Raw genomic sequence first — 19667 nt, 5'->3', positions numbered from 1 at the left:
GAGGGTGCAGGGAACCACCCACCTGCAGTACTCGGCAAAAGTCAGCACATAGCACTTCTCCTCAATGCAGGCCACACTGTTCTGGTCCTGATGTCGCGATGCAAAGACTTCATTCTGCAAGGGCTCAAAGGGAGACAGGTGGAGGTTGTTACCAGGGCTGGAAAGCACCTCATTCCAGGAGCAAGGTGTACATTAACCCCTCTGCTGGCCTGCTGACCTGCGATGACTCCAGCAAGCCAGGAAGCTTCCCTGGAAATTCAGTCTAAGTATGCCTCACCTACTGCCTCCAGGCATTCCTCCTGAGTCCCTTCTAGGTCCCCTCCTTCTCCAGAATAGCCAGGTATCTGCTCCAGCTCCTGACTCACTGACCTCCCAACCCCCAGCTCTGCCTAGCATAGGAGAGGGGAAATGTTCATCTTTCTAGTTAGATGAAAAGTCCCTGCAAGGGAAAGTGAAATAAAAGGTGAGCCCAGGGCACACACAGGTGGCAGTCACCTCTTTCAGCACACGGCTTGGTGGAGCCTATGGGGTGTTAGAACGAGTCTCTTCTCCCCTCCCTCCCATACTATAGACAATACCAGAAGTGACCAGGTATGCAGCTCCACCTCACCTTTCCTGCTGCCAGGAGAACACATCCATTTGCTCTCACTGGCACCTGCTACCTCAAGGGTTCCCTTTCTGTTCCCCTTTTTAAGACAAAGGTTATTATTCCCTTTGAAACATGAATTGGGGCAGTGCTGGGAAAAGAGAATAAAGCCTGGGTCCTTTCCCAGGTTCTCTGGAGTCCAAAGTGACAAGCGAGGGATTTGACTACAGCCCATGGTTGCCCTCCCCCTACCACGTCTTAGTGCCATAACCTTTCCCTCTGTCTCTCCTGCCCTCCCTGACCCATCTGCCGGGCAGCTCACCTCGTGCATGCTGGGACTGCGGCCTCCCTGTAAGTGCTCAGGTCTGTAATACCACAGGAGGCTCATCATCAGCTCTCCTGGGGGGACAACACAGTGGTTATAGCTTGAACTGGCAACTTGTGTTACTCAGGCAGAGAGGCTGGCTGGTTGCCCTGGAGGTTCATCCAACCTCAATGCCTGGCCCAATCCTGCAGGCTCCGGCAACCCATGTCCCCTGCCCCAGGCCAAGCATTCAGAGGCCTGGAATGCTGTTAGGCATGGAGGGAGAAGGGGGAGAAGGCACTGACAGGTGAGGTGGGGGGACAGGTGCCCAGGCTCTGCTGGCTGGAAAGGTTAATGAGCTGATCCAACCCAAGCCACAAGGTCACCCACAGCCCTCGGCAGCAGACAGACCCCAGCCGAGTGGAAGGCAGACTCTGTGCCAGGCACATGGGGAGACTCATGCCAGGTCAAACTCCAGGCAGGGGCCAATCTGGGGCCTACAGTTCTGCTGAAGACAGCTGCCCCTTGGGTCCCCAGCCAGAGGGAGAGGTACCTGACTCGGGGTTCTCCCAGAGGGCAGAGATCTTGGCCACATAAGGTGTGGAGGTCTTTCGTGGGCCTGACTTGAGGAGGACAGTGTCCCGGACTCGGATTGTCTCCCCATGCCGCTCTACCGCCTGGTAGCTCTTTCGGATGGCTGGTTCCGGCTCATCCTAGGCAACAAACCAATGACACAAATATGCTTGCAGGGCCACACTCAGAGTAAGGACAGAGGGAGGAAATGACATCCTCTCCATCCTTTCCTCACGGTAGTCAAACCACTACCTTGGTTTTATCAAACCACTATGCTTGTTTAGATGGGGCTGGGGCATTCTCATGGTTGGAGAAAGGATGGGAAATGGGAACAAGGGTGGAAAAGTGGCCTGATGCTTCTGGGGCTGAGGTCTGACCACCACACCCTTGACAGCTGACTCTCACTCCAAGCCCCCCAGTGCTGGGTAAGTGCTCATGCTTCCTAATGGAACAAGTCTCGGTCTGAACTCTTAAACCACTGTTATAAGGGGCACAGCCTTTGACAAATTATTTCAAGTGTTGCTAAGCCTCAGCTTCCACATCTGTAAAATGGGATTAATTATAGGAAGATGGGATATATATCGCATAGGATAGTGGCAAGGATTAAAGGGAATAATACTTACAAAGTACTTAGCTCAGTTCTGGCATCTAAGAGGTGCTCAATAAATTTTATTTATTTATTTATTTATTTATTTATTTATTTTTAGAGACAGGGTCTCACTCTGTTACCCAGGCTGGAATGCAGTGGTGCAATCATAGTTCACTGCAGCCTCAACCTCCTGGACTCAAGCGATCCTCCTGCCTCAGCCTCTCAAGTAGCTGGGACAACAGATGCATGCCACCATGCCTGGCTAATTAAAAAAATTTTTTTTCTGTACAGACAGGATCTTGCTCTGTTGCCCAGGTTGGTTTTGAACTCCTGAGCTCAAACAATCCTCCAGCATCAGCCTCTGAAAGCTCTGGGATTATACGCATGAGCCACCTTGCCCAGCCTCAATAAATTTTAGTTGACATTCTTTTTAATTAATTACTTTTTCTTTTTTGAGGTGGAATCTTGCTCTGTCACCCAGGCTGGAGTGCAGTGGCTGGATCTCAGCTCACTGCAAGCTCCGCCTCCCGGGTTCACGCCATTCTCCTGCCTCAGCCTCCTGGGTAACTGGCTAATTTTTTGTATTTTTAGCAGAGACGGGGTTTCACGTGTTTGCCAGGATAGTCTCGATCTCCTGACCTCGTGATCCGCCTGCCTCGGCATCCCGAAGTACTGGGATTACAGGTGTGAGCCACCGCACCCGGCCAATTAATTACTTTTAAGAGCCAGGGTCTCACTCTGTCATCCAGGCTGGAGTGCAGTGGTGCAATCAGCTCACTGCAGCCTTGAACTCCTGGACCTAAGCAATCCTCCCACTTCAGCCTCCCGGTGCACAGCACTGTGCAGCTAATGTTTTTACTTTGTAGAGATGAGGTCTATATTGCTCAGGCTTGTCTCGAACTTCTGGCCTCATGTGATCTTACCACCTCCATCACCCAAAGTACTGGGATTAAAGATGTGAGCCACTGCACCTGGCCTCTTTTCATCATCCCAGATGTTCTCTGTATCACTAATTTTCTCTGCGCATTCCAACTTCCTCTATGTACTTATCCAGAAAAGTTCTCCATTGACAGTCCTCCATTTTACAGTCCAGGGTAAAAGGGACAGAGTGAGCAGGGAGGGGAGGGGAAGACACTCACAGAGATGGCAGCCACCAGCTATGACTGTGTGTCTCCTGACCTCCCTGGGGTGTCTGGTACAGGATCAGTAGGGGGCTAGGGAAGCAAGCTGGGTGGGCCAGCATGACTGATTCCTGGGGTACAAGTAAACTGGAGTCCCCTGTCACCTCTCAGAGTAGCTAGAACCAGGTGCTCCTAGCACCTACCTCACTGCAAGTCCTGTGTCCCCACTGCCTCCCTCCCTCTTGTCATCAGCTAAGAGCTGGCACTTACCAAGACATACACGGCCTTCTCACAGGCAGCCCCAACAGGTACCCAGCCATTAGTGCGGCGGCGACGGCGGCGGCGAGGGCGTGGGCGCTGGACACGTGGCTGCTTGGGGTGACTGGGCCTGCGGGCTGCCTTGCTCCTTGCAGTGTGCCTGCAGCTGGAGCCCGTGCGCAGACCTGACTTAGAACCACTGGGCGGTTTGGCGCTCTGAGGGCACGCACGGGCTACTGTCTGAGGCTCCGAAGTGGGTGTCTGAAGATGGGGGACGGGCTCTGCTGCAGGTGGTACACTGGGTACAGGGCATCCCAGGAGTGGGTGGGCGGGTGAGGCTGGGTGGCCAGCTTCTGGGAGAGGAAATTCCAACTGGCTCAGGGATCTGCAGCCTTCTAGGAAAGGGAGAGAATGGGTCAGGACAGGACCCCCATCACCCATCTGTTTCAGAGCCTGCTCCTGTCTTAATTCTAAGTGTGCAACCAAAGGCCAATGAGGTGGCCAATGGGATCAGAGGCCTTTTTATGGTGGACTGTCAGAGTGACTCTCTAAGGGGACGGGGGGTTTCCTGATCTTGGAGATTGGTCATCTCCCCTTTCAGTCTGAAAGAGAGGTGGTTGGAACATCCTTTTTAACATTTTTTTTTTTTTTTTTTTTTTTGAGACAGTCTCGCTCTGTTGCCCAGGCTGGAGTGCAGTGGCTCTATCTTGGCTCACTGCAACCTCCGCCTCCCGGGTTCATGTATTTCTCCTGCCTCAGCCTCCTGAGTAGCTGGGACTACAGGTGCCCACCATCACACCCAGCTAATTTTTTTGTACATTTAGTAGAGATAAGGTTTCACCACGTTAGACAGGCTGGTCTCAACCTACTGAGCTCAGGCAATCTGCCCGCCTCAGTCTCCCGAAGTGCTAGGATTACAGGCATGAGCCACTGCGCCTGGCCCTGATATTAATTTTCTAAGGCTTTCATAATGCTTGAGAATAGGGGTTCTGGAATCAGACAGCCTGGGTTCTGCCACTTACTAGCCATGTGACTTCAGGCAAGTCACCTAACCCTCAGAACAATATAAATAGTAGTTACAAATATCACATACATTTGGTAACTGACTGGTTTTTTAATGAACACATTAACTCATTTCATCCTTACAAAACCCCTACGCGGTAGGTATCATTACCCCCATTTTATAGTTAAGAAAACTGAGACACAGAGCAGCTACTGACTTGTCCCATAGTCACATGGCTAGGGAAGTGGGGGAGAACATTCCACTCCAGGCAGTCTGGCTCCAGAGTCTGTGCTCAATTACGTGGCAAGCAGCCTCCCATATGTAAAGCACTTAGAACAGTGCCTGGTACGTGGTGTTTACTGGTGTCCTTATTATTAGGGGGAGAGGATGAGGGTCTAGACTTGGGGAATGGCACAAAAAAAGAAGGAAAACCCTCAGCAGCAGCCTGTTCTCATGTCACAAGAACTCTAACTCAAGCCACAACCTGAAATAACCAGTCTGGCCAGGGCCAACTGGTCTATAAAGTTGTTTTATAGACCCCTACAAGGAAGGATGTGGGGGGAAGGGAGATCTGGAAGGTTCAGCCCTCACCTCCCCAGCAGCAGGCCAGACCTGCTGGCCAGGACGTCTCATTTCCACCCAGGAGGCAGGCAGGGAGCCTGGAGAGGCAGGTGAGGATACCTCTGCCAGTTTAGGGAAGAGAAATGATTCTGGGAGTGTCTCAACAGCCGGAGCATGGGCAGGTGTCTGGGTCTTGTCAGGCAGGCAGACACCAAAGCTGTGGGCCCTGATTGCGTTCCATCCACGTCAGGGAACTCTGTTTGTCTGTTCTCACGGTGTACCCTCTCTATCCACACCCAGCAAAGTGATGCTCAGTCTGGGCACTTCTTTTTCAAGGCCTGTATAGCCAGGGAAAAGCTGCCCTGTGCAGTAGGTACCACCTACTGAGCCTGGTACCTACCACTCTTCCCATGAATACTGAACTTCACCTGCATGCAGAGAGTACTGGTTTCTAGAAAGTAAGGAATTCTAGCTTTCCTCGAGGAGGGCAGAAGGGCCAGGCCATTAGAACAGTTTGGTAAAAGTCCTAATTCCAATAACTAACCTGCTATTCAGAGTCTAAGAAGAAGTATCCCAGGATGAGGAGGGAAGAGAGGCCTTCCTGTGGCCTGTACCACTGCAATGCTACCTAACTGCCAGGCCAAGAATCTCCACAGGCAGCCTGGGAAGAGCAAGGCTGTCCACAACTATACATGGGGCCCTGTTCTTGGGAATGCTCCTCTGCTTGGGGCACAGACTACGGGAGTTCTCGCTTCTGAAAGCCCCTACCTTCCAGTTAGCAGCCAGACCCCAAGGGAGACCCCTGCTCAGATCAACAGCCCAACCTCCTGGGATGCTGTGTCTCTGAGACTCCTCAGTATATCCCGGACCCAGGAAGCCTCACCTGCTGCAAAAGGCATTTTGTATGGGCAGCCGCCACAGGTAGTGCCAGCGCGGGTGACAGACAGGGGCAACACTCCGCAGATGCTGTAGCCATTCACTCCAGTGTCCTCACTAGAGCAGTAGCGAGAGGAGCCCCAGGGAGGGTGCTGAAAAGGGGTGCCTGAGGGCACTGAGCTCGGGGCTAAGAGGAGCCCCTCTTCTTGAGGTGCAGCCACTGGGGATAGCTTGCCCTCAGGGAGCATGGGGCAGGGCGAGTAGCCCCCACACTGCAGCCCCTCTTGGCCACAGTACAGGTAGAAGCTGCCTAGTGCAGTGAGCTCGGGCCCAACACATAGGCCACTATAGTCGGCGGGGTTGCCAGGCATCGGCAGCGGAGACAGCTGAGGTGTGGGGAACGAGGGCTGATGCAGTTCCTGCTTAGGGGCGGGTGACTCCTCGCCTGGGCGCCCAGGCTCTGGCTTCAGAGCCGCCTGTCCACCCATCAGCAGGGGTAGGTGAGGGCGCAGCCCCAAAGGGCTCTCCAGAGCCTTGCTCAGGGGCTGATGAGATGGCTGGATGGATGGTCCGCGAGGAGTTGTAGATGGCCATGACTCATCAGGGCAGCCTTGCCAGCCGGGTGGGCCTGCAGCCTCCCCAGAGCTGGCCCCCTGCCAAGCCTTGGGATAGTTCTTGCCATTGACCTTGGGCCACTTTGGCCTCGGGGCCTTGGGTGCTGGGGGCTCAGTGGAGCGCCCATCTACTTCTGCATGGGCACGAGGCAGACGCAGGGGTAGCTCCCGCTCCTGGCTCAGCTTTAGGAAAGCAGCTGCGTTCAGGCTAGCCAGTCTCTTGGGAGCTGGGTCTCCATCTCGGCGGGGACCTTCATCTGGTGCTGGCTCTGGAGACAGGTCCCGACTTCCTCCTCCAAGGTCCCCCAGCCGGGGCCGCTTCTTGGAGGAGGACCAGCCCCCAGTAGCACGGTCCCGGTCCCGGCTGCGGTGGGGATCCCCCGCTCGGCTGCGGCGGGTGCCGGCCAGGCTGCCGGTGTCCTCTCGCTCCAGCAGCAGGTTATTGAGAGCTTCGGCATTGAGGGAGGCCAGGCGCCGCTTGCGGGGCTGGGCAAGGCCAGGGTCCTCACTGGATGGGGCTGGGCTGGGGGGCTTGGGCAGGTCAGGCGGTAGCTCATCAGCCTCATCTGCACTCCGGGGACCGGCCACATTCTCCAGGCGAGTCAGCAGCACTTTGCAGGCCTTGGGCTTCTCAGGAACCAATGGGCGCTTACGAAGTGGGTAGTTCTTGCGGCGCCCTGTGAGGTGACCTGGGCTCTCAGGCATGCCTGGCTCCACACCCTCAGCCCCCTGCTCCATGTTGCTGTCTTCCATCTGCAGGGGCTCTCGGCGGCCACTGGGGCCCGAACTCAGCATGGGAAGAGACTTTCTCCGAGTGTGTGTCATGGAGTACTTCCAACCTGCAGGACAGAAGGTGGGCAATGAGAGAAGCCCTCTCTGGCCTGCCCCTGCCTGCTTTCTCTCCCACTGCAGCCTACCCAGCCCCAGGTGCAGTGACCCTGGCCTCCAGTATGGGTTTTCCCAGGACTCCCCTTCCAGAGTGTGAAGGTGCAGTGGAATCAGGCTACCAGCAGCTGTGCAAGGACTGGTTCCCCCTCTTTCCTTTTAGCCTAGGGTTATCTCTGAACTAAGCCCCTGAAAAGCCTAGGGAGCAATGCAGACCCCAGGGACAGGGGATAGGAGGAGCTGGTGGCAAAGCTCTTTGTTTTCTTTCCGTCCTTCTCTCACTAGATACTCATCACTGGATAGGAGGAGGCTCTGAAGACAGAGCCTCCCAAGATGGGGGCTTGAGTGGTAGGAGTCCATCTATTCTTTATTATTTTTATTATTATTATTTGAGAGACGGAGTCTCGCTGGAGTGCAGTGGCGAGATCTCAGCTCACTGCAAGCTCCGCCTCCCAGGTTCATGCCATTCTCCTGCCTCAGCCTCCCAAGTAGCTGGAACTACAGGCGCCCGCCACCATGCCTGGCTAATATTTTTTTGTATTTTTAGTAGAGAGGGGGTTTCACCATATTAGTCAGGATGGTCTCGATCTCCTGACCTCGTGATATGCCCGCCTCAGCCTCCCAAAGTGCTGGGATTACAGACGTGAGCTGCTGCGCTTGGCCAGGAGTTCATCTATTCTTTCAAAAGTATAACCAAGGCATTAACAACCCCCTCCCCAAACACAGGGCTTCTGAGGTTGGCCACAGGAGGATAAGAAGACAGATAGTGAAGAGTTGAGATGGGGAACCTGCCTGCTGGGCCATGAAGAAGGCAAAGTCAGTCTCTGAGGACTCCTCCCCTGGCACATAAAGCAAGACCGCCACAACCTGGGTCTGGCTGGAAAAGCTCTATCAAGGGTGAAGGCCTGGCTTTGAGGGGCCCATGGTGGAGAGGTCTCAGCTTTGAGGGGCCCATGGTGGAGAGGTCTCAGCTTTGAGGGGCCCATGGTGGAGAGGTCTCAGCTTTGAGGGGCCCATGGTGGAGAGGTCTCAGCTTTGAGGGGCCCATGGTGGAGAAGTTTCATTTGAACTTCGGTTCAAATTCCAGGCAAGAGCAGCCCAAAGGGTGCCAGTACCTAGGGCAAGGGTAACAGTATGGCCGGGATCAGCATATTCCTGGGGATAGAGAAAACCCAGGGGCTGCACACTAGATCTGCCAAACCGCTTTAAACCCCTGCCGGCCACAAAGAGTTGGGAAAAGAAAGTATCAAAGAGAAGCACTAACACAGGAGACAAACGCGCTGCCTTGCTAGTTGTGCTCAGTTCTCCCTCTTTGTAGGCAGGGGCAGGATGCAAGGAGGTGGGGAAGAGTCTCAGGGAGCCCAAAGCCCCTGACAGGAAATGCATATGACCAGGCATCATCCCCTAACTTTGCTTGGCAAAACACTCCAACATACACCTGCGGCAGCCTGAGCCCCAGTTCGGAGTGAGAGGCCAGAGCTGGCTGTGCACTGGAAGCTGGCAGAGCCAAGGCAATGAAGAACTGCAGGGGGCGGTGGTCAGAGACTGCAGAGCTGTTCACTTCCTACCACTCAACCCAAAGCACACGGGCTGGCAAGTAAGGTGCCAGACAAGTTCTGTCCCTCACCAGGCACCCCTGCAACCCATCCCCACCCAGCAGGCCCAGGCTTTTCAGCTTAATTTCCCCACTGCTATTGTTGTTCACATTCATTCTACAGAGGAACTGAGAGCAGTCCCTGCTGGGCCAGGATTTAACCCTGAAAGTCCCAAGCCTGAGGGCTCCCAGGCATTCCTGAATCTTCCCCTGTTAGCTCCCATGGCCTTGGGCCAGTGGGTGGGGTCACTGGACACCTCCACTCCAGAGACATGCTGCATTAGTTGAGAAAGAGTTCTCAGAAAACCAGGCTGAGTGTGGCGTGGGCAACCCTCACCCCTGAGAAAGGACACGGAAAGCTGGAAAGGAGAGGCAGCATGCCAGGCTTTGCTCTGGCCACGTGCGGGGACTTGCCACTGCTCAGAGACCAGGCCCCGGGCAAGACAGAGTCACAGAAGGCAAATCCATTCATTCCTGAAGCACAGACGGAGAGCTCCTGAAAAATCCCAGGCATCTGCTAGGTTCCATAAGTCTCTTTCCTGCTTGTAATCAAGGTGACCACCCGTCCCTGTCTGCTCAGCAGGCTTCCTGGCAATGCCGGGTGTGGTGGCTCACGCCCGTAATCCCCACACTTTGGGAGGTCCAGGCGGGTGGATCACGACGTCAGGAGATCAAGACCATCCTGGCTAATACGGTGAAACCCCGTCTCTACTAAAAATACAAAAAAAAAAATTTAGTTGGGCATGGTGGCACGAGCCTGTAGTCCCAGCTACTTGGGAGGCTGAGGTAGAAGAATCACTTGAACCCCGGAGGTGGAGGTTGCAGTGAGCCAAGATCGTACCACTGCACTCCAGCCTGGGCGACAGAGCGAGACTCTGTTTCAAAAAAAATAAAATAAAATAAAGCATCCCGTTGCTTATAACCCACAGCCCCTTCTCTCATATCCAGGCACCCCTGTACTGGAGGTGGAGGAGCAAGCAATGAGAAGCAGCAGAAGCACATCAGTATTTCCTAGGAAGCCCAGGTCCAGCCCTCTCCAACTCCCAAGAGGCCTGGAGATGATGGATGAGTGAACAGACGATGCATCTGAGCAGGGGCCAAAGCCCCTCAACAGGCCCCAAGTTACCAGAGGGGCTGGGCCTAGGAACGGCTGGGAGCCAAAGTGGAGATCACCTGGGCTTGTGGTCTTTGAGGAAAAGGACACGAAGTACAAAGTGAGGAGAAGGCAGTTGGGAAAGACAGCACAGGGAGGTGCTGTCAGGCCTGACCAGTGGAAGCGTTCTTAGCAGGGGGATGACTGGCCACCCCTGACCTCCAGTTTGCTGGGAGACTGGCTGCATGGGCAGATGGTCGTCAATCTTGGGATGGTTGTCCCCACTCAGTCTTCCCCTCTCAACACACAGAGGTCCCAAATACAGAGAGGTGGGAAAGAAGTCAGTGCCTTGACTACACAGCTTCCACTTTCAGGAGTCTGAGCCCAGAGCCTTTGAGAATCTGTTCCCTGTGGACTAATGTTGCTCTTTAACCTCTCATTCAGCTTTCCAGTCCCTCAGGGACATCCACTGCTCCCCTGGGGGGTAGGGTGCTGACGATCCTGGGAAGCCTCTGAATCACAGGGTGCGAGTCACATTTCCAAATCGAGCAGAACAGCCTCCTGCTAGCCTCCCTAAAATCTGCCAAATCCTCTGTCACTCGCTAAAAACACCCAAAGCCATCAAAAGCACATCACAAAACAACTCCTAGCTTTCCTGTGGTGCAAAGTCCAGCCACTCAGCATCCTAAGGAGAGGCTGGGGTCTCTGCTGCCTGCCTCTCGCTGCACTCCAATCTGGGGAGAGCGTGTGTGAGTCATGCTTTGAAGCCAAAGAAGCAAGAAGCTTGGCTGCAACTTTTTCCCTGGGGTGGAGCTGGGCGGAGGGGCTACAAGCCTGCCAGGGCCCCTCCAACCCACAAGGGACGGCCCAGCTACAGGGCTGGTTGGGGAGAGGGGATCCCAGCAAAGTAGTAGGCTTGGTTCCCCTCTCCTAGCCCTGCCAATCCTCCTGCTGCCCCTCCCACTTATGCACTAGCTCACCCAGAAACTTTCAACCACTACTAGGGGACAAGGTACGCTGGGGTTCTCTCAGCACTATCCCCTCCTCTCTGGGAAGCTGTGTCCTCCCAGACACGAGTGGTCCATGCCCCCTTGGGAAGGTCTCTAGGAGGGATTCCCAGGGCACTTTCTTGACACTAAAAGATGTCAAGAAAACTCTCACTGGAGAAAACCAGTTTGATGGTCCCCAGCTCTGATACAGCTGCCAGGAAGGACAGTGGCTGGCTGGTGGGCATACAGACCAAAGACCCAGAGAAGCACAGGTTGAATCCCAAATCCTCAGAAGTGTACTCTAAAGACAGCAAACAGGCCACCTTCACCTCAGGGGCATGAGGATTTCAAAACTGAGGGGGAGGTCAGGCCCAGTTAAACTGTCACAGTAGGGTCTGGGAGTAGTCATCTCCACAGAAGCAGAAAGGGACAGACAGATGCCCTGCTCTGGCCCTCAGGCTGTAGCAGCACCATACACCAACCCCACCAGCAGGAGCAGAGCACAACCAAGGTGCTTCGCGCTGGGCTGAAGGTTCAAGGGAGAGTCAGAGGCCCAGAGGAGCATGGGGTGCTGGTACTGCTTTGGGGAAACAAGGGTGGGGGCCTGGAAGGGCAGGTCACAGCCCAGATCACTCCCACAAGCAGAGGCTGCCCGGGGCAGGAAGTGGCCCTCAGTTGTGGTTGCTGCTTTCCCCTTACTTACCCAGCTCTGGGTTGCACCCCGCACACCATCCTGAGGGTTTCAGGACTGCACTTTAAATTTTGCTTTTCAGGCTTCTTTGGTTTTTCTTTTTCGTTGTTGTCTGAGACAGGGTCTTGCTTTGTTGCTCAGGCTGGAGTGCAGTGGTGCAATCATGGCTCATGGCAGCCTTGAACTCCCAGACTCAAGTGATCTTTCCACCTCAGCCTCCTGAGTAACTGAGACTATAAGTGTGTGCCACCATGCCCAGGTAATTTGGTAGAGACAGGTTGCGGGGGGGGGAGGGGTGCAGAGGGCCTCACTATGTTGTCCAGGCTAGTCTCAAACTCCTGGGCTCAGGTAATCCTCCCACCTTGGCCTCCCACAGTGCTCAAACCCAGCCTGGTTTATTTTTAATGAGAGGGAGGGAATCGTGGGAGTCTTAGATAAGGGCAAATCAGGTCATCTGAGTGAGGGCTGGGAAGGACCCTGCCCCATTAGAAGCCACCTCCTTCCAATTACAGCTAAAACCACAACTGGAGCTGAGTTCAGCATTGTCCTCCTCTGCATTCTCTCTTGGAATAACCCCTCCCATCCGTGAAAGGAATAAAACACTTGTCATGAGCACTGAATTTCTTGAATCTTCTATCAGGGAAGAAAAGTGGAAAGGGCACAAAACCAGGCTCCTTTTCACTTAAATTTAGTTGCTGTTACTTTATGGAGAAACAGGTGAAGCTGCTGAAATTCTTATGGTAAAGCCAGGTAAAGACACAGCTAGTAGCTACTGAATCTCTTAAAGAGCTGGTAAACCGGGCGCGGTGGCTCACACCTGTAATCCCAGCACTTTGGGAGGCCAAGGCGGGCGGATCACGAGGTCAGGAGATCAAGACCATCCTGGCTAACACGGTGAAACCCCGTCTCTACTAAAAATACAAAAAAAAAACTAGCCAGGCGTGGTGGCGGGCATCTGTAGTCCCAGCTATTCGGGAGGTTGAGGCAGGAGAATGGCATGAACCCGGGAGGCAGAGCTCACAGTGAGCCGAGATTGAGTCACTGCACTCCAGCCTGGGCGACAGAGCGAGACTCCATCTCAAAAAAAACAAAACAAAACAAAAAAAAAGAGCTGGTAAAGCAGAAAGAACCAAAGCATTGAGTCAGGCAGACCTGGATTTAAATGCTCTGTTCCTCCTGAGCAATGTATTTAACTTTTCCAAACTCCAGATCCCTCATCTAAGATGGATATACCAAAAAGAGTCTTCCTTAAGAGTGGTGGTAAGCAGAGGCAGTCAGGCCAACTTCCCCCATCCTTCCAACCCGACAGAGGAGGGCAGATGGCCCTGGCTGGCCATTCCCCACAGCAGGAGCCTGGGACAGATGCCACCTACCCCAGTGAGAAATCTGAAAACCCAAGCTTGCACCTGAACTTTGCTCTGCCACTATTCCACTAAATACACCCTAAGTGCCCACCCCAAGGAAAGATAATGATGATGACACTCCTGCTTTTCCCTTGCAGGGCCCAGTGTGGGGTGAACTGTGGGGGGTTCAGTTTACAACTCAGCAAGAGGGCTGGGGCAGAAACTATCCCAACAGATCCTGAACAGCAGCTCTGTGCCTCTGAGAAACACTCAACTCTACAGTGAAAGGCCAGGTTCCTCAGATGCTAACATCAGGGCTAGACCCACAGGGTGAGGTCAGAGGGTGTGTGTCCTGCCTGTCTGTGCCACCTGAATGAGGCTTCGGTGCAGGCACCCATGCAGAGCAGAAGTCTCAGCTCCACAGCACAAAGCTGCAAGGAGCACTGTCCTCAAAGAGAGAGCAGGGGCCTCAGCCACTAGCCCTGCCTCCTCAGTGCCCATTCAGCCTCACTTGCTGTGGGCACTCAATTCATTCTGCAACCAGACTGGGAGCCTAAAAACACCTGGGCAGGGAGCATGAAGTACAGCTGAAAGGAACTGGCCTGATCCATCTGGACACAGGCTTGTTTTTAGACTGCCCTCGGGTCTGGTGGCAGGGGCTGAGGTCAAGAGAAACAAGAGTATACCTTTCAGATCTAGAAGTTGCTATACAACACACAGATCCCCGAGTGAGGAGAGTGGGCAGAGAGCATTGTGTTTTAATCGTACCAGTGTTCTGCCTTACGAACTTTAACCTGACAAATTAGAAGGTAATCACATGCAATAAAAAACTAGTCTTTAGACGCTTTCTTAAAAGGCACACGTCCCTACTTTAGGCAACATGCCTTCCCCCAGCTTCTTTCCAGTACACAACTCCTGTGTGCATAAGGTAGACCGGCATCCACAGGCGCTAGTCCAGCTAAGCCTGCCCCTCATTCTCAGGCACACAGCACCTCTTGTGACCTTTGCCCATTCGGCCAACATTTGCTGGCCCCCCACAGCAGAGGGGAGACCTATGTGGGGCTGGAAGCCACTTCATGCCAATGCTAATCCTACGTGGCCTTAGTCAACAGCTTGAACTCTGAGCCTTGGTTTCCTTGTCTAGACAGCAAGGTTGTTGTGAGGATTAAGTTAAATAAGAATGTGTGTGAAGTGCCTAGCAGAGTTCCTGGAATCCAGTAGGTTCTCAATACAAGCTCATTTGTTTTCTCTTTCCCCTACAAGCACCAGACGAAGTGCTGGAAAAAACGCAAAAGACTCAAGAGTTGGAGCATGGGCTGGTAGGAAGACAACAAGATAGTGTGACAAGGGCTATAATGGACTGCTCAGAGCTTGGCTGAGGGGTCCCCCCAAGGCAGCTTCTCAGAGGGTACATATGAGCCAGGCATTTAGACACTTACTGAGGGGCCTACTTTATGCCACGTGTACCGTGGGAACAAAAGCCCAGAAGGGAGTGGGCAGCACTCTGAGAAATTCATTTCATAAATGTTTGGATGCAGGAAGGGGTGACAAACAAAAACTAAAGTCTTTTTTTTTTTTTTTTTGAGACGGAGTTTATGCTCTTGTCGCCCAGGCTGGAGTGCAACAGCACGATCTCAGCTCACTGTAACCTCCGCCTCCTGGGTTCAAGTGATTCTCCTGCCTCAGCCTCCCGAGTAGCTGGGATTACAGTCACTCGCCACCACGGCCAGCTAATTTTTGTATTTTTAGCAGAGACAGGTTTTCACCATGTTGGCCAGGCTGGTCTCGAACTCCTGACCTCAAGTGATCTGCCTGCTTCAGCTTCCCAAAGCGTTAGGATTACAAGTGTGAGCCACTATGCCCGGCCCGAAAGCTGAAGTCTTAAAGCAGGAAACAAATGCAACTTTTCCCAGACTCACCCCTATTGGCTCCACGTAGGATGACTCCAGGCAGGGGTTGGGGGGCACCCCTTAACTCTGGGCTAAGGCTCCCTCGGACCCTCCCATCTAGATGCCACACTGCCCAGGATCAGCCAGAGGCAAACCTACACCTGCAGCAAGACCCATTTGCTCCGAGCAGCTAACAATGTAGGAGGAATAAAACGGGACAGGGCACCCCAAAGCACAGCAACGGGCCTCAGGAGAACCAGGGGAAACCTTGTGCTACTGATGCACCATTCTTCAAAAAACATGAACAGCTCACCAGCCTTCTCCAAGCACCTGCCCAGGAATGGCAAAGAACGTGTGTTGGTTCAACCACCAGGATATTCCATGGACCAACAACTCAGATTTCTAAAACGGCTTGCCAAGACTACAGGTGCTAGCTCCAGTCCTGAACAGAAACTAGCCAGCCAGGCCAAGATGGAGCTGTCTCCAGCCTCCCCAGCAGAGCACTAACCTCCTGAAAGAACCAGCTGTGAGGAACAAGATCCAAGACCAGGCCTCCCCCACATTCCACTAGCAGCAAGGCAGATCCTATCAGAGTTATGGGCACCCTACCCAAATATCACTCACCTAACTAGTTAAGTGGCTAGTGCCACCTCCAATAGGATGCCAGCCCTATGGGGGCAGGTAGGCTCTGCCTTTCTTAACAGTAAATCCCACCCACATGACTTAACGAGAGCTTAATAAGAAGAAATGAAGATCTGGCTGTCCACCTGCCCCACCCTGTGTAACATCTTTATCCTAGACTTAGAGTACCACTTGAGGCCCAAGACAAGAGCCCTCTGACCTCAAAACTCTCCTCCATCCCAGGAGTCCACTGTGCATCTTCAATTTAATCCACAGTGCAACAAGGTTACAATAGGAAATCTCTTGTATTTTCACGGCACAACCCTCCTTCATTACCATCCTTTTTCATTTTCTTTTTTCTTTTTTTTTTTTTTTTTTTTGATACAGGGTCTTGCTGTCACCCAGGCTGTAGTAGTGCAGTGGCACAATTATAGCTCACTGTAGCCTCAAATCCCTGGGCTCAAACAATCCTCCTACCTCAGCCTCCCAAGTAGTTGGAACTACAGGCCCACACCACCATGCCTGGCTAATTTTTAAATTTATTTTTGGGCCGGGCGCGGTGGCTCACGCCTGTAATCCCAGCACTTTGGGAGGCCGAGACGGGCGGATCACAAGGTCAGGAGATCGAGACCATCCTGGCTAACACGGTGAAACCCCGTCTCTACTAAAAAGTACAAAAAACTAGCCGGGCGAGGTGGCGGGCGCCTGTAGTCCCAGCTACTCGGGAGGCTGAGGTTGGAGAATGGCGTAAACCCGGGAGGCGGAGCTTGCAGTGAGCTGAGATCCGGCCACTGCACTCCAGCCCGGGTGACAGAGCGAGACTCCGTCTCAAAAAAAAAAAAAAAAAAAAAAAAAAAAAAAATATATATATATATTTTTATTTTTATACAGACAAGGTCTCACTATGTTGTCCAGGCTGGTCTCAAAGTCCTAGCCTCAAGTGATCCTCCCACCTCAGCCTCCCAAAGTGCTGGGATTACAGGCATGAGCCACTATGCCTGGCCTTATCCTCTTTCTTCTCTCTCCCAAGTTGCCCAGCTACCTCAGGAAAGCATTCCACTGGCTGCCCCTAAACCATTAAGCAAGTGACTGCAGTACTACGGACACTTGTATCAAGACAAAGAATGTCATAGATATGTGAAATCAGGAGCAAAGAACTAAAGTTAAAGTTAGCATTATCAGTCCCCAGACGCCCTAAGTGTGCAGGGTTGGAAATTTCTGATTCACTGCAGAGGTGTCTACTGTAAAAGGATGGTCAATGTTTGTCAAGCACTCACTACGCTCCTGGGAAGGTCCTAAGCACACTACATTCACTATCTCATTTACCTTCACAACAGTCTTATGAGCTAGTTGTTACCATTTCATCCTAACAAGGAAAAAAAAACAGTTATAAAGAGTTAAAAGGCCGGGTGCGGTGCTCACGCCTGTAATCCCAGCACTTTGGGAGGCCGAGGCGGGTGGATCACCAATGCTGGGTGGAAGTGGTGGCTCACACCTGTAACCTATAATCCCAGTGCTGTGGGAGGCCAGAGCTAAGAGACCAGCCTGGGCAATACAGCGAGACCCTATCTCTACAAAAATAAAAAATTAGTCGGGCATGGTGGTGCGTGCCTGTAGTTCCAGTTACTCAGGAGTCTGAGGTGGGAGGACTGCTTGAGCCTGGTAGGTGGAGGCTATAGTGAACCATGATCACGCCACTGCACTCCAGACTGGGTGACAAAGCTGGTTCTTAAAAAAAAAAAATGTTGCTAAAATCCTCCCAGGATTGAGGCGAGCCATCCCAGTGTCTACACCAAGGTCCACACTTCCTGCACTGCGACATGCTGCCTCTACTTAGGGCATCGCAGGACAGCTGCTGGATCACAGACCAAGATGCAAGATAACTTGCACATTCAGTTTTATTTTTCTGTGCTTTGATTATTGGCATTACCACACATTATTAGTTTTCCTACCACAGAGGAACCAAAGATGTACTCCAATTAAATGGTATGTATGGGCTAAAACATAAATATAATTAAAAAAAATTTTTTTTGAAAGAAACTTTTTTTTTTTGAGATGGAGTCTTGCTCTGTCATCCAGGCTGAAGTGCAGAGGCACAATCTTAGCTCACTGCAACCTCCACCTCCTGGGTTCAAGCGATTCTCCTGCCTCAGCCTCCTGAGTAGCTGGGACTACAGGCACACACCACCATGCCCATCTAATTTTTGTATTTTTAGTAGAGACGGGGTTTCACCATGTTGGCCAGGATGGTCTCAATCTTCTGACCTCGTGATCCACCTGTCCTGGCCTCCCAAAGTTGCTGGGATTACAGGCGTGAGTCACTGCACCCAGGTGAAACAAACATTTCATATCCTAGAAAAAGGTGAGATGCTAAGAAGTTAAGTCACGGCTAAATAAATAAATGAATAAATGAGAAAGCTTCAAGGATACATTGTCCTGATTTTAGAGTAAAGCCAGAAAAAGGTAACCCCCAACCAGGCATCTATCCGTATCTCTTGACTCAGGTGAAATTCCCTTCCTCCAGTCCAAACCGCAATGAAGACTAAAAACTGGTCATCACGCTCTAAACTGTCATCTTAACATGCAAAGACATATTAACTGCCCCTTGTCTACCTCTATCTGGGCCAAATAAATTCAAGTCCTTTCAATTTCTCTGGAGATCATCTCTCAGTTATTCAATCCTTTTTATTTTTATTTTTATTTATTTACTTATTTTGGAGACAGAGTCTTGCTCTGTCGCCCAGGCTGGAGTGCACTGGTGTGATCTGGAACCTCTGCCTTCTCGGTTCAAGCAATTCTCCTGCCTCAGCCTCCTAAGCAGCTGTTGGGATTACAGGCATATGCTACCACACCCAGCTCATTTTTGTATTTTTAATAGAGTCAGGGTTTCAGCATGTTGGCCAGGCTGGTCTTGAACTCTTGACCTCAAGTTATCCACCCGCCTCAGCCTCCCAAAGTGCTGGGATTTACAGGTGTGAGCCACGGCACCTGGCCTCAATCATGTTTATAATTCTTTTTTATATTCCAGCCGATGTGAAAACCCCTCCAGGCACAAAGCAGGAGACACCCCTCACTACTGAGGAAGGCCCTGCTGGTCCTGACTATGGTGGAAACGTGACTTCACCCCTCCTTCTGGCATACTTGTCAGGATCTCCTGGCATCAAGCGGCACCCTAATAATACCTTTCCCATGATTTCTACATAGGTCCTCTAAAAAACAGTAATTGACCTCTAAACCACCTGGCCACATGAGAATGTGATTAACAATTATTCCTAAACATTGTGGACAGGAAACCAGAGTTGGAGAAGGGTCTGTGTGGGCTACCCCTGTCCACTGCACGCAGGAAGCTGAAAAAGCTGCACCGATGGAGGCTATGAGTCCCTAAAAGGCATTGGAGATGGAACAAAAGTAGGAGCCATCAGCACCGCTCCAGGTGAGATCCCTGGGGTCAAGAGAACAGCAGAAAGACAGGTTCCATTCTCCTTACCCAAGGACAGGAGGTCAAAGCACCTCTTTTCCCCAAACCCACTGGAAAAGGAACACATGCAAGCAAAAATATTGAGACCTAAGTTCCTGCCTGACATTGATAATACTGATTAAGAAAAGTCACTTGCTTTTTTCATTCAGTTAACTTGGTCATAGTGCTTGGAAATAAGTTCTCAATTCAAATTAGTGAGGCTGAGAGACACGCCCATTTTTTTCTCCTGGTGGATTGGGCCTGCAGAGGATCTTAAAGACAATGTTATTTTTTTGTGTAGGGGGAACACTGAGTCAAGGGAATAACCATTCTTGCAGGCGTTTCCCACTGGGAAAAATGAAATCTGATGGTCCCACTCCCACCCACAGAAACACAACACCAAGTCCTAGAGGTGACTGTACTCCAGGGCCTGCTGACAACGTCACCTGGGGCAGGACACCAACACCCCTGTTGGAACCCCAGGGCTGGGCCGGCGCTCGGTGGAAGTGAGGGTGCTTGTCAGGCTGTCTGGCCCTGAGCAGACCATCTGCAGCCTCACTGCTGCTGGTACTCTTCCTCCTCCTCCTTTTTAGCCATTTTACTGCTCATTAGTGGCAGTA

At 52.2% G+C, this 19667-nt stretch overlaps 1 protein-coding gene across 23 annotated transcripts in view; it reads right to left on the bottom strand.

Moving 5' to 3' along the window:
- BAHD1 (bromo adjacent homology domain containing 1) overlaps positions 1 to 19667 on the bottom strand; it is a 33215-nt gene that overhangs the window by 2778 nt on the left and 10770 nt on the right. For 7 of the 23 annotated variants that reach the window (XM_015141874.3, XM_077937961.1, XM_077937962.1 and 4 more), the window contains 5 exons: positions 5879 to 7324; positions 3444 to 3826; positions 1444 to 1603; positions 909 to 985; positions 23 to 123 (listed from right to left, as the gene is read on the bottom strand). In XM_015141874.3, coding sequence (XP_014997360.1) covers positions 23 to 123; positions 909 to 985; positions 1444 to 1603; positions 3444 to 3826; positions 5879 to 7310 — 2153 coding nt within the window. In that variant the 5' untranslated portion in view covers positions 7311 to 7324. Of the gene's footprint in view, positions 1 to 22; positions 124 to 908; positions 986 to 1443; positions 1604 to 3443; positions 3827 to 5878; positions 7326 to 19667 lie in introns of those variants that run through there. The other 16 variants (XM_077937968.1, XM_077937969.1, XM_077937970.1 and 13 more) reach the window with 4 other exon arrangements.

This window comes from Macaca mulatta, chromosome 7 (genome assembly GCF_049350105.2).
Source record: "Macaca mulatta isolate MMU2019108-1 chromosome 7, T2T-MMU8v2.0, whole genome shotgun sequence".
NCBI classification, from domain to species: Eukaryota; Metazoa; Chordata; class Mammalia; order Primates; family Cercopithecidae; genus Macaca; species Macaca mulatta.
Note: the sequence above shows the minus strand (reverse complement) of the source record. Positions and strands in the feature narration are given on the sequence as shown.